This window comes from Heteronotia binoei, chromosome 15, assembly GCF_032191835.1.
Source record: "Heteronotia binoei isolate CCM8104 ecotype False Entrance Well chromosome 15, APGP_CSIRO_Hbin_v1, whole genome shotgun sequence".
Taxonomy (NCBI): Eukaryota; Metazoa; Chordata; class Lepidosauria; order Squamata; family Gekkonidae; genus Heteronotia; species Heteronotia binoei.
Genome location: NC_083237.1, coordinates 40,299,358 through 40,311,378, shown reverse-complemented (window position 1 = coordinate 40,311,378; position 12,021 = coordinate 40,299,358). Strand labels below are relative to the sequence as shown.

Below are 12,021 nucleotides of genomic sequence, written 5' to 3'. Positions count from 1 at the left end.
ATAACTGAAATTAGGGGTCTCTCATTCACACTACCCTGATCTTGACAGAGTTTGGAAGATGAATAGGATCAGCCATAGTTAGTACTTGGATGGGAATACATCAAGGAAATACTGGCACAGCTATGCAGAGGAAGGCAATAGCGAACCACCATCTGAGCATGTCTTGCCTCAAAATCTCTAGGTCAGGGGTGTCAAACATGTGGCCCAGGGACTTAACCAGGCCCCAGGAGGGCTCCTATCAGACCCCAAGCAACTCTCTGTCATCTGCTTCCTTCTCCCTCTCTCTTGCTTTTTTTCTGCATCACAGCTTGCTTTGCCAGACTTGCTCAATCACATAGGAGCTACAGTGCAAAGGCTCTATTTTCTCCATTGGCTGAGGCGCCTCCATTGGGGAGGAAGGGGGGAGGAATGGTTTGCTTTGGCAGGTTCTCTCAATCGCACAGCAGAGCTACTGAACCAGGCCTCTCTTCATTTTATTGGCTGAGATTTCTCCCCCTCCTGGTCCCCTGGGGAAGGAAGGAAAGACCCAGAGCTTCCTTTGTTCAGCTCCCTGGATTCCATGGGAGAGAAACAAAGAAAGCACCTTTAAGACCAATGAGTGATGTTTTAAGCACATTTTAAGTTTTTTTTTTAAAAAAATATTTAATTGTGTTTGTCTGTGTCCTTTATTAAGTTTATATCTCTGATAACTGGCCTGGCCTGATGAGGTCTAATTTATGTCAGATCTGGCCCTCATAACAAATGAGTTCAACATCCCTGCTCTAGGTGCTGGGGTCACCATGAGTCAGTTGCAATTTGATGGCACACAAGTTGTCAAGTTATTAGTGTATGTTTATTACCATATCATTACCAATATGAATATTACCAATACTTACATTGGTATGTAAGTATGAAAGGGCAGGACTAATTAAATTGTTTTTTTATTACAAGAAAGGTTTGTGGAAATGGTGAAATTCTTTTCTTACAGATGTATTTTATTAAACAGAAAATATTTAATGAAAGGCATTAAAATATCTGTGTGAATTTTCCTTTCCCCACATTCTACAGGCAGTGGCTAACTTGACCTTGGCGAAAATAGATCTATGTTCTTCTCTGGGTCAGAGAAGTAGCAAAGGAGGTGGGGGGGGGCTCTTAATTCTTATTAACCTAGGCTTTCCTGAAACTTTTTGCAGTCCTTCCTACATCCATGAGGTTTTTGTCATCTTCTAGACATATTATTTCAGGACATGAGTTGTCAGATGTCATATCCTATAGAAGCAGATGTCAAGACTATTCAGTTCAGGACATGGAGTCAAGAGTGGAGGCATAAAAAAGATGTACTCTTTTTGAACTTTCCATTTCATCTTGCATCTAGGATTTCCTAGGCTATAACTGGCAGAGTGAACCTGACACATTGTGCTTTGCACTGGACAACCAGAGTATAGGAACTAGACAGGCATACTGGCTCAGCAGGTTTTTTTAAAACAACAACAACAAATGATGAGAAGTGTTATTTCTTAAATAGTATCACAGTAAGAATATAATTTTATTTCTATTTAATATCCCTATTCCATTAAAACAAAATACACACAACTGTGCCAGTTTGTAAAACATCTGAAGTTACTAGGAACATTTTCTAAAATCTGAGAGATGACCAGAATTTTGAAGTACACCTCCTCAAGGCTTCCTTCACTTCCTTATTCCTCAAACTATATATTAGGGGATTGATCATTGGTGTCATGACAGCATAGAAAAAGGAGAACACTTTTGATGAACCCTTCAGTAAGGGGCCTTCTGGAAGGAGATACACAATCATTAAAGTGCCATAGAAAATGGTAACTACAAGAAGGTGGGAGGAGCAGGTGGAAAATGTCTTTTGTCTCCCAGTGGTTGAGGGGATTCTTAGGATAACTGATATGATGCAAATGTAAGATGTTATGGTCAATAGAAATGGAGGTAAGGTGAATACAGAACACAGCATTAAGGCTACCTCCATTACCAGAGTTATGTCACTACAGGCCAACTTGCTCAGTGGTACAAAATCACAGAAGAAATGGTCAATTACATTGATGCCACAGTACGTTAACTGTGAAAGCCATACAACTACTACTGAGACTGAAAAACAGCCACTAATCCATGAACCAGCAGCTAAAATGATACATACCTTGTTACTCATAAGGAACTGATATTGGAATGGTTTGCAAATCGCTAAATACCGATCATAAGACATTACAGATAAGAGACAAGTTTCTGCAGTCACTAGAAAGCCAAAACAATATAACTGTACAAAACAACCTGGGATGGAAATGGTTCTATTCCCTGTCAGGAAACTCACTAGCATTCTGGGCAGGATGGTTGAAGTGTAACAAATCTCTAAGCAGGACAAGTTCCCCAGGAAGAAGTACATGGGAATGTGAAGATGCCTGTCAGTCACAACTAGCACAACAATAAGAAGATTCCCCATCATGGTAATGATGTAAATTACTAGAAATAGCAGGAAGAAAAAAATCTGCAGTTCAGGATGATCCCCAAATCCCAGGAGGATGAGTTCTGTGATGACTGTTTGGTTTATCAAGGGTTTTACCTAGAAAAAAACAGCAATGAAAGCATAATTATATAATGTGCTGTCAAAGATGGGTCTGTTGTGCAAACCTAATAGCTTTTCAGCCTTTTAAAAAAATGGCTGCTGAACATTCCAGTGTTTAACTGTAATCTTTACAGGCCCACAAGCAGTTTTGAGTCAAACAAGGAACTGTTCTTCCATTGCTAAGATTAGTTATTTTTTAACTCTTTGGCTATATTTGTTTGCCTGGTAAAAGAATGATGTGCTGCCTTGTGAGCTCGCTGGACATGTAAATGCTTATCAGAAAGAAAGCTAGAGACTGTGGCTATACAAAACCTTTGTTGCATTCCTCTCTGTAGACAAATGGGACTCCTATGGAAAGATGGCAGCTTTTGAGGAGGAGGAGATGTGTAGGCTGTGCCTACCAGTTAGTGGAGATGGTTGGTCATCACTATGCTTTTTGTATATGAGGAGGAGGAGCTGGATTTATGCCACATTTGGAGTCTCAGAGTGGCTCACAATCTCCTTCCCTTCTTCTCCCCACAATAGACACCTTGTGAGGTAGGTGGGGCTGAGAGAACTGTGAGAGAACTGTTCTTGAGAGAACAGCTCTGAGAGAACTGATCCAAGTAGGAATAGGGAATCAAACCTGGTTCTCCAGATTATAGTCCAATCCACTGCTCTTAACCACTATACCAAACTGGATCTCAATAGTGTGGTGGTGGTGTCAGTGTGTAACACAATAGTTACTGGATAGCAACTTCATTGCAATAGACATTGTTTGAGTGATTGTCAGTATCCCTACATTGTCTCTTCTTTTCCTTCTGGTATTTTTTTTTTTTTTGGCTTCCTACTTTGCTGTATCAGTGCTGTATCATTGCAACTAGAAGCATATAGTCATGGGAGAAGATTTCTATCTGGATGAAGAATTGTGTGTGTATAAAATTGAGCAGTGCAAATGGAATAATTACCCCCATCTTACTGCATCCTACATTATCAACAGTGACCACATCACTATTTAAAAGTAGGAGAGTAACCAGGAATCTGTGTTTAGACTCCATGTTCTTCCATATAGATGACTGGTGTTGGCATCGATTATCACAGTGGACTGTTGTCTATACAGTGACTAAATGTTTTATGTATATGCAGTTGTATTAAGGACAGCATATTGTGTGACAATGTCTGATGGAAGTTCTTTGCATGTAACCAATGATTGTTTGCTAATTTTAAAGCTTTCACAACTAGAAGATTTTCATTCAAGTTCATCTTCAGGGTTCAGGATGGCTCACACAGTATTACAACACTCCCCTACAATGGCTCCCTCAACTATAGCACCCTGTCCTCAGTCTACAACACTAAGATGGAGTATTTTGGAAATTTTAGGACTACACAAATGACCTATTTCCTGGCCTAGATAGCCCAAGCTAGCCCAGTTTCTTCAAATCTCAGAAGCTAAGCAGGGTGGACCCCAATTAGGGTTTGGATGGGAGCAGGGGTCGCTTTGTAGGAAAATAGGTGGTGAAGCTCACCCAAGGATTGTTATGCAGCTGCACCTACTATTCAATTGACAAGGTGGGGGGGGGGGAGAGGGAACCCTCAGAAAAGTTCAGGAGCTGTGCTCCGGTAAGCTCCTGCTGAATTCGAGGCCTGGATGGGAGGATACCAAGAAATAACAGGGTTGGTATGGAGGCAGGCAATGGCAAACAACCTCAGAATTTTTATTGACTTGAAAACCTTGCCAAACTATCATAAATCAGTTGTGGCTTGAAGGCAATAATAATAATAAAAAAGAGCTACAGCATATTTAGCAAAAGTACTCCCTGTTGCAGGGGCAAGTGTAATAGTTACTGCCACCAGAAATATATGAATGAACGAAATTTGTCAAATGGTAGTAGTTCAAAAATGCCTGTTTTACGAAAAATAAAAAAATAAAGCCTCAATTAAAAAAAATCCTAATTGGCAATCTGGTTTGAAAGTTACGGCATTGGTTTGAGAAAGGTGTTGGTGATTTCAATGTTTGTACCCAGACCAGTATAAATCTGTACTTAATGCTATCACTAAGCAATGAAGTTTTCTCTGGTTGTAGTGCAAAGCATCACCTGGGCTGACCTGAGCATTGATATCTGTTTTATATGACAGTGTTTCATAAAATGGTCTAGTTACTATCCTCACCCACAAATGATTTATTTAAATCTATAACTGAAAAGGGATTTCAACCAAGCGTAATTGTTCAATCTTACCATTGTCATCTCTATCATACTGATAATAACTTTAAAAAAAAACATGTATTTCCTTTGCTTTTTAAGCTAAAGAAGAAACACTAGACAATGTGTGGTGAATACACAGATCTATCACCTTAAATTATTCTACTAATCCAACTAGCTAAAGAAATCATCTTAACAACATGACTGTCAAGAAATTTTGCATGAAATAGTATCTTAATTGCTATGGATTGCATATATTTTTGTTCATATACTTACTGCATTCATTGAGATGATAATCAAGTATGTGTCTCAATATCATGACAGATTGATACCTGGGGAAAGCAAAAATGTTTTCTAGTGTATTGATGTGAGGTGTTTTATTTTCTACAAGGAAAAATAGTGTCACCAGAGTGTCAGTCCATGTGGACATTCCACATGACTTACAAAGGGAATTAGCTGAAGAGCTTTGTATTTGTCATGAACGTGACAGTATTCACCATTGGCCTACCATGCCTCAGGGAACAGCATTATGGACTTCATGAGCTACAGTTCCTAATAACTAATTCTGAAAATCAGGCAAGTAGTCCCAAATTGTTCTGCCTGGCTTTACATTGTCATACAGTCCAGAAAAAACTTACTCCAAATTATGAGCCAGACTCAAGGTATGTAGAAAGTTACACCATTTTTAAGAAAACCAAAGTTTAAATCTGAGTGTAAGTTTCATGTGCATGCTCACTCCTTCAAATACAGTACACTCGGAGAAGACTCTCGGGGACGTGCTAGATGAGCCCCACTCTGAACATGGCAGCCCTGTTGCTGCCAGGGAGCATGAGGGTCAGGGCACCATGCTAAGGACAAGGGGAATGTGCCCTCAGAAGGGACCTCTTCTTCAGTTGCTGAGTGGGTATCCTTTCAAGCCAAGGAACCATCCCTGGGCAGGGGAGGGTGGGGTTCTTGGTAGCTGGTGATTCGATCCTTAGGCAAGTAGACAGCTGGGTGGCAAAACCATATACTGACCGTATGGTGACTTGCCTGCCTGGTGCGAAGATAGTGGACATTACGTGTGTTGTAGATAGGCTGATAGGCAATGCCGGGGAGGAGCCAGTGGTCATGGTGCATGTTGGCAGCAATGATGTGGAGAAATGCAGTCATGAGGTCCTGAAGGAAAAAATTAGGCTGTTAGGCAGGAGACTTAAGGCCAGGACCTCCAAAGTAACCTTCTCAGAAGTACTATCTGTTTCACGTGCAGGGCTGGAGAGACAGGCACAAATTAGAAGTCTCAATGTGTGAATGAGATGATGGTGTAGGGAGGAAGGTTTAAGTTTGTTAGGCACTGGGATGCTTTCTGGAACAAGCAGGAGCTATACAAAAGAGATGGTCTCCACTTGTCCCCAGAAGGAACTGCTAGTGCTTAAAATCAAAAAGGTGGCAGAGCAGTTTTAAACTAAATCTTGGGGGGAAAGCCGACAGGAGATGATATGTCTCTGGTTCAGAGGACTCATCTCAAAGAGATGAAGGATTATGTCAAGCATGTCTAATTCTGATCTATAATCAATGGGTTTATGGCCTTGCCCAAAGCTGGGTCTGGAGAATGTCAGGGGGGGACCTAAGCCCGATAGTTTGTTATTCTTTCCTGTTTATTACCTAGCTGTATAACCATTACTTAGATGTAGTGAGAAGGGAACCAAGTAATCAGTGCCTTCCCAGGGAACTTCTAAAAGGGAGTACTGGCCATCTGTGCCTGGCAAGGTCAGAGCCCGATAACGCCCTAGGAATGTGAATAGTTTGACACTGTCTGTGTGAACGCTCTTATCCCGTCCCCCTCCCTTGGGATTCTTTTGAAGTAGTCCTTAAAAGTATTGCATCTATGTAACAGTTTAATTCTTCTCAAGAAATGGCTCCGGCCAAAATATCGGTCTATCAATAAACGTAGTCTTTGTATCAACTTCGACTCATCATTGAACCCGCATGCTTGACAGGTTAGCTGTTACTTTTCTACTGGGTAATGGATCAGAGTTGTCCACTGAGATGGTGACAAGCAGTATGGACTGTCTGCCAAAGTCTCGAGGCAGCAGGAGGAAGGTTGTGGGCCTAACTTGCCTGGGAAATTATAGATGTCTGTATACAAATGCTAGAACTGTTCGAAGTAAAATTGGGGAGTTGGAATGTTTAGTGTTGGGGAAAAACATAGAAATTGTAGGAAATTCAGAAACTTGGTGGAATTAGGAGAATCAGTGGGACATGGTGATTCCTGGATATAAATTATATCGGAAGAATAGGGAGGGAAGGGTTGGAGGTGGGGTGACTCTGTATGTCAGAGTGGGTCTCTCTCTCTCAGCTTGGCTTCGCGAACGAAGATTTAAGAAGGGTGCAATAGTCCACGTCTGCTGCAGGCTCGCTGGTGGCTGACAAGACCAATGCGGGACAGGCAGGTCCGGCCACAGTGGCTGCAGGGAAAAGTCTGATTTAGGGTTGGTGCTGTAGCAGTGCGATTCTTCCTCAATCTCCTTTTGTCCTCAAGACCAGCTATGCATGCATTCTCAAAAGAAGAGACAGCCTGGTGGATGGTGTGCCTCCATGCTTTGCGATCTGAGGCTAGGTCAGACCACTGGTGTTGGTTGATGCGACAGGTGCCAAGGGATTTCTTCAAGGAGTCCTTGTACCTCTTCTTTGGTGCCCCTCTAAAAAGACGGGTCAGAGAATTAGATTCCCTTCTAGAAATGCTTTGGGTCGAAATAGAGGGCCCAAAGGAAATTTAACTATGGGAGTTTGTTATCTCCCACCAAATCAAAAGATAGAGGATGATTATAATATGATGGAAGGATTAAAGATACTGGCTAAATGTAAAAACTGTGTCATAATAGAGGATTTTAACTATCTGCAGATTGATTGGGTCAATATGCGTTCTGGTCGAGAGAAAGAGACTTAGTTTCTAGACGTACTCAATGACTGTGTTATGGAGCAGATGGCCACAGAACCTACCAGGGTGGGGCGATCCTGGATTTGGTCCTAAGTAATGCCCAAGACCTGGTGAGAGATGTAAAAATGATTGCACCGCTTGGGAGCAGTGACCATAACATTATTGATTTCACCATTTGTATAAACAGGGAGTTGCCCCAAAAGACCAGCATAACCACTTTTAACTTTAAAAGGGGTAAATTCTCTGAGATGAGGAGGCATGTGAAGAGGAAACTGAAAGGAAAGGTAAATACAGTCAAAATCCTTGGGGAAGTTTGGAGGCTATTTAAAATGACAATCCTAGAAGCTCAGATAAAATATATACCACAAGTTAGGAAAGGCACAAACAGGTATAAGAAAAGGCTTACCTGGTTAACAAAAAAAGTTATGGAAGCTGTAAAAGGTAAATAGGATTCCTTTAAGCGGTGGAAAGCTAGTCCAAGTGAGAGTAATAAAAGAGCACAGGCTGTGGCAAATCAAATGCAAGACTGTGATCAGGCAGGCAAAAAGGGACTATGAGGAGCATATTGCAAAAAACATAAAGACCAACAATAAAAATTTCTTTTTATATTAATTAATTATATTAGAAGCAGGAAACCAGCCAGGGAGGCAGTGGGGCCTTTGGATGACCAAGGGGTAAAAGGATTACTGAAGGAGGATAGGGAAATGGCTGAGAAGCTGAATGCATTTTTTGCCTTCGTCTTCACTGTGGAAGATGAGAACTGTTTGCCCTCTCCAAAACCGCTAATTTTGGAAGGGGTGTTGAAAGACCTGAGTCAGATTGAGGTGACGAGAGAAGAGGTCCTACAGCTGATAGAGAAATTAAAAACTAATAAGTCACCAGGTCCAAGAGTTCTGAAAGAACTCAAAGGTAACTTGTGAATCTCTTGACAAAAATATGTAAACGTTCATTGAAATCTGCCTCTGTTCCTGAGGACTGGAAGGTAGCAAATGTCACCTCCATCTTTAAAAAAGGTTCCAGAGGAGATCCAGGAAATTACAGGCCAGTAAGTCTGACTTCAATACCGGGAAAGTTGGTAGAAACCATTATCAAGGACAGAATCAGTAGGCACATTGATGAACACAAGTTATTGAGGAAGACTCAGCATGGGTTCTGTAAGGGAAGATCTTGCCTCACTAACCTGTTACATTTCTTTGAGGGGGTGAACAAGCATGTGGACAAAGAGACCCAATAGATGTTGTTTACCTTGACTTCCAGAAAGGTTTTGATGAAGTTCCTCATCAAAGGCTCCTTAGTAAGCTTGAGAGTCATGGAGTAAAAGGACAGGCCCTCTTGTGGATCAAAAACTGGCTAATTAATAGGAAACAGAGAGTGAGTATAAATGGACAATCTTCGCAGGGGAGGACGGTAAGCAGTGGAGTGCCGCAGGGCTCAGTACTGGGTCCCATGTTCTTTAACTTGTTCATTAATGATTTGGAGTTGGGAGTAATCAGTGAAGTGGCTAAGTTTGCAGATGACACTAAATTGTTCAGGGTGGTGAGAACCAGAGAGGATTTTGAGGCACTCCAAAGGGATCTGTTGAGACTGGGTGAGTGGGCGTCAACGTGGCAGATGAGGTTCAGTGTGGCCAAGTGCAAAGTAATGTATATTGGGGCCAAAAATCCCAGCTACAAATACAAGTTGATGGGGTGTGAACTGGCAGAGACTGACCAAGAGAGAGATCTTGGGGTCGTGGTGGATAACTCACTGAAAATGTCAAGACAGTGTGCGATTGCAATAAAAAAGGCCAACACCATGCTGGGAATTATTAGGAAGGGAATTGAAAACAAATCAGCCAGTATCATAATGTCCCTGTATAAATTGATGGTGCAGTCTCATTTGGAATACTGTGTACAATTCTGTTCTCAGAAAGTATATTATAGCATTGGAAAACGTCCTGAAAAGGGCAACTAGAATAATTAAAGGTTTGGAACACTTTCCCTATGAAGAAAAATTAAAACGCTTGGGGCTCTTTAGCTTGGAGAAACGTCGACTGCGGGGTGACATAATAGAGTTTTACAAGATTATGCATGGGATGGAGAAAGTAGAGAAAGAAGTACTTTTCTCCCTTTCTCACAATACAAGAACTCGTGGGCATTCAATTAAATTGCTGAGCAGTCGGGTTAGAACGGATAAAAGGAAGTACTTCACCCAAAGGGTGATTAACATGTGGAATTCACTGCCACAGGAGGTGGTGGTGGCTACAAGCATAGCCAGCTTCAAGAGGGGATTCGATAAAAATATGGAGCAGAGGTCCCTCAGTTGCTATTAGCCACAGCATATTATTGGAACTGTCTGGGACAGTGATGCTCTGTATTCTTGGTGGTGGTGGTGGTGGGGTGAAGTGAATGGGCTTCTAGCCCCACTTGTGAACCTCCTGATGACACTTTTTTGGCCACTGTGTGACACACAGTGTTGGACTAGATGGGCTATTGGCCTGATCCAACATGGCTTCTCTTATGTTCAAATGTTTACTGTACCTGAAGAAGTTTGCATGCACACAAAAGCTTATGCCCAACTTTGTTGGTCTTAAAACTTTGTTCTTTTGCTTCAGACCAGCATGGCTACCCACCTGAATCACTCTATTCAATGAGAGTGAGAAGGCCAATCTGTTGTTGTTCAGTTGCACAGTCAAGTCTGACTCTTTGCGACTCCATGGACAAAGTCACACCAGGCCCTCCTGTCTTCCACCATCCTCCAAAGTCTGCTCAAAAGGCCAATCTACATCCAACCAAAATAACGGAATAATCCCAACATACTGGGGGGGGGGGGGGGGATTGGAACTATCAGACAGAGTGAAGGGAAATTAAATCAATCACTCAACTCTGGATCAAAGAATAAATTGAATCACATTTAGCTAATATAAGCAAATAAATCTTATTTTTAATACTGAGAAATACATCGCTCAGGTGTTTTTAAAACAAAAGTTATATCTTGATACAACCAACTGAATCCTCCAGCAAATACTACAGTCCAAATCTCAAACTGTTGGTTTTATACATCTGTACTGTTTTTAAAATAATTTTGTACTATCTTTTTAAAACTGTCTTGAGGACCCTCATTGGTTACAATGATGGGCAAGTATATTTTTTGCCTGCATGTACTCATAATGATCAAAATGTGCATCATGAGAAAGCACTTCTAATGCATTGACTAGTTGTGGCAATTACAGCCAAAACTGATTGATAGCATCTGCTCTGAGATTTAGCACACCAAGGTAACCCATGCTTTCTGCCCTCTGCTCCCCATGAACCAAACCACAGTTTTGTGGTTCATTACCATCCCTATTGGTGTTCAATTAATAGGAGTAGGGCTATGGAAACTGCCACACACTCATGTACTCTGCTTTGCTTTAATTGTCTATACCTGCTTGAAAACGGTTCACCATGAGTTGATGACCAGCAGTTAGAGAAGGCTTCTGATGCCTTAAAAATTAAAATTGAAAAAGATAAAGGTGTCAACTAATGGTTATTTGCCAGGGCCAACTTCCTCTCTTCCCCTCTCTTTCTCCCTGCTCCTGCTGCCTCTGGAGGCAGAAAAAAATGTTCCTAAAAATCCGGGCAGTGACTTGAATGACCCAGGCTAGCCCAAACTCATTAGATCTTGGAAGCTAAGCAAGGTTAGTCCTGTTTAGTATTTGAATGGGAGATCACCAAGGAATTCCAGGATTTCTACACAGTCAGGCAATGGCAAACCCCATAACTGAATGTCTCTTGCCTTGGAAACTCTACAGTGTTGTTATAAGTTGGCTGCACTACCACCACCTCCAAATTTGTGGGACAAGAAAGAAATGTGTCCCAAAATGATAAAGATAGTCTGGAAAGTTCAGGATGATGAAGAGCAGGACCTCCCAGAAATTTGGATTCAAAGTTAACACAATTTTAATTGAATACCTACCTCTAATGGATTTCATTTTGGAATGCTCCTTTGCATTCCATGCAAACAGAGAACCAGCACAGCAGGGAGAAAACCCCCTCCACATATCTGAGTTTGCTGTGAAGGTTTCTATTTGCCGGGATTTTTCTAAATGCAAAAGACTTCCGAATTGGAAGCCATCACTAGTAGGGGTGTGCAAAAAAAAAAAAAAGTGAATTACATTGATTCAGAAATACATGGGCCCAAAAAATACGGAATACCGTGTATTTACGATTACCATACTCAGAATAGCCGCATATATGGTAGGTGCATGGCTATTTCCAAATATACGACCCCATTATACCCTATGGCCATTGAAATCAATGGCAAAATAGGGTATATTGGAAGCCTCCTGGAGGAGAGGGGGTTTGAGGGAGAGCCCCCAAATTTGCAGGGGACCT

At 41.5% G+C, this 12,021-nt stretch overlaps 1 protein-coding gene across 1 annotated transcript; it reads right to left on the bottom strand.

Moving 5' to 3' along the window:
* Positions 1-1,615: 1,615 nt before the first annotated feature.
* LOC132583523 (olfactory receptor 5J3-like) lies at positions 1,616-4,800 on the bottom strand. The gene is made up of 2 exons (XM_060255150.1): positions 4,783-4,800; positions 1,616-2,563 (listed from the first exon to the last, which is right to left on the bottom strand). The coding sequence occupies exons 1-2, from the start codon at positions 4,798-4,800 to the stop codon at positions 1,616-1,618; spliced, it is 966 nt and encodes a 321-aa protein (XP_060111133.1).
* Between the last annotated feature and the right edge of the window lie 7,221 nt (positions 4,801-12,021).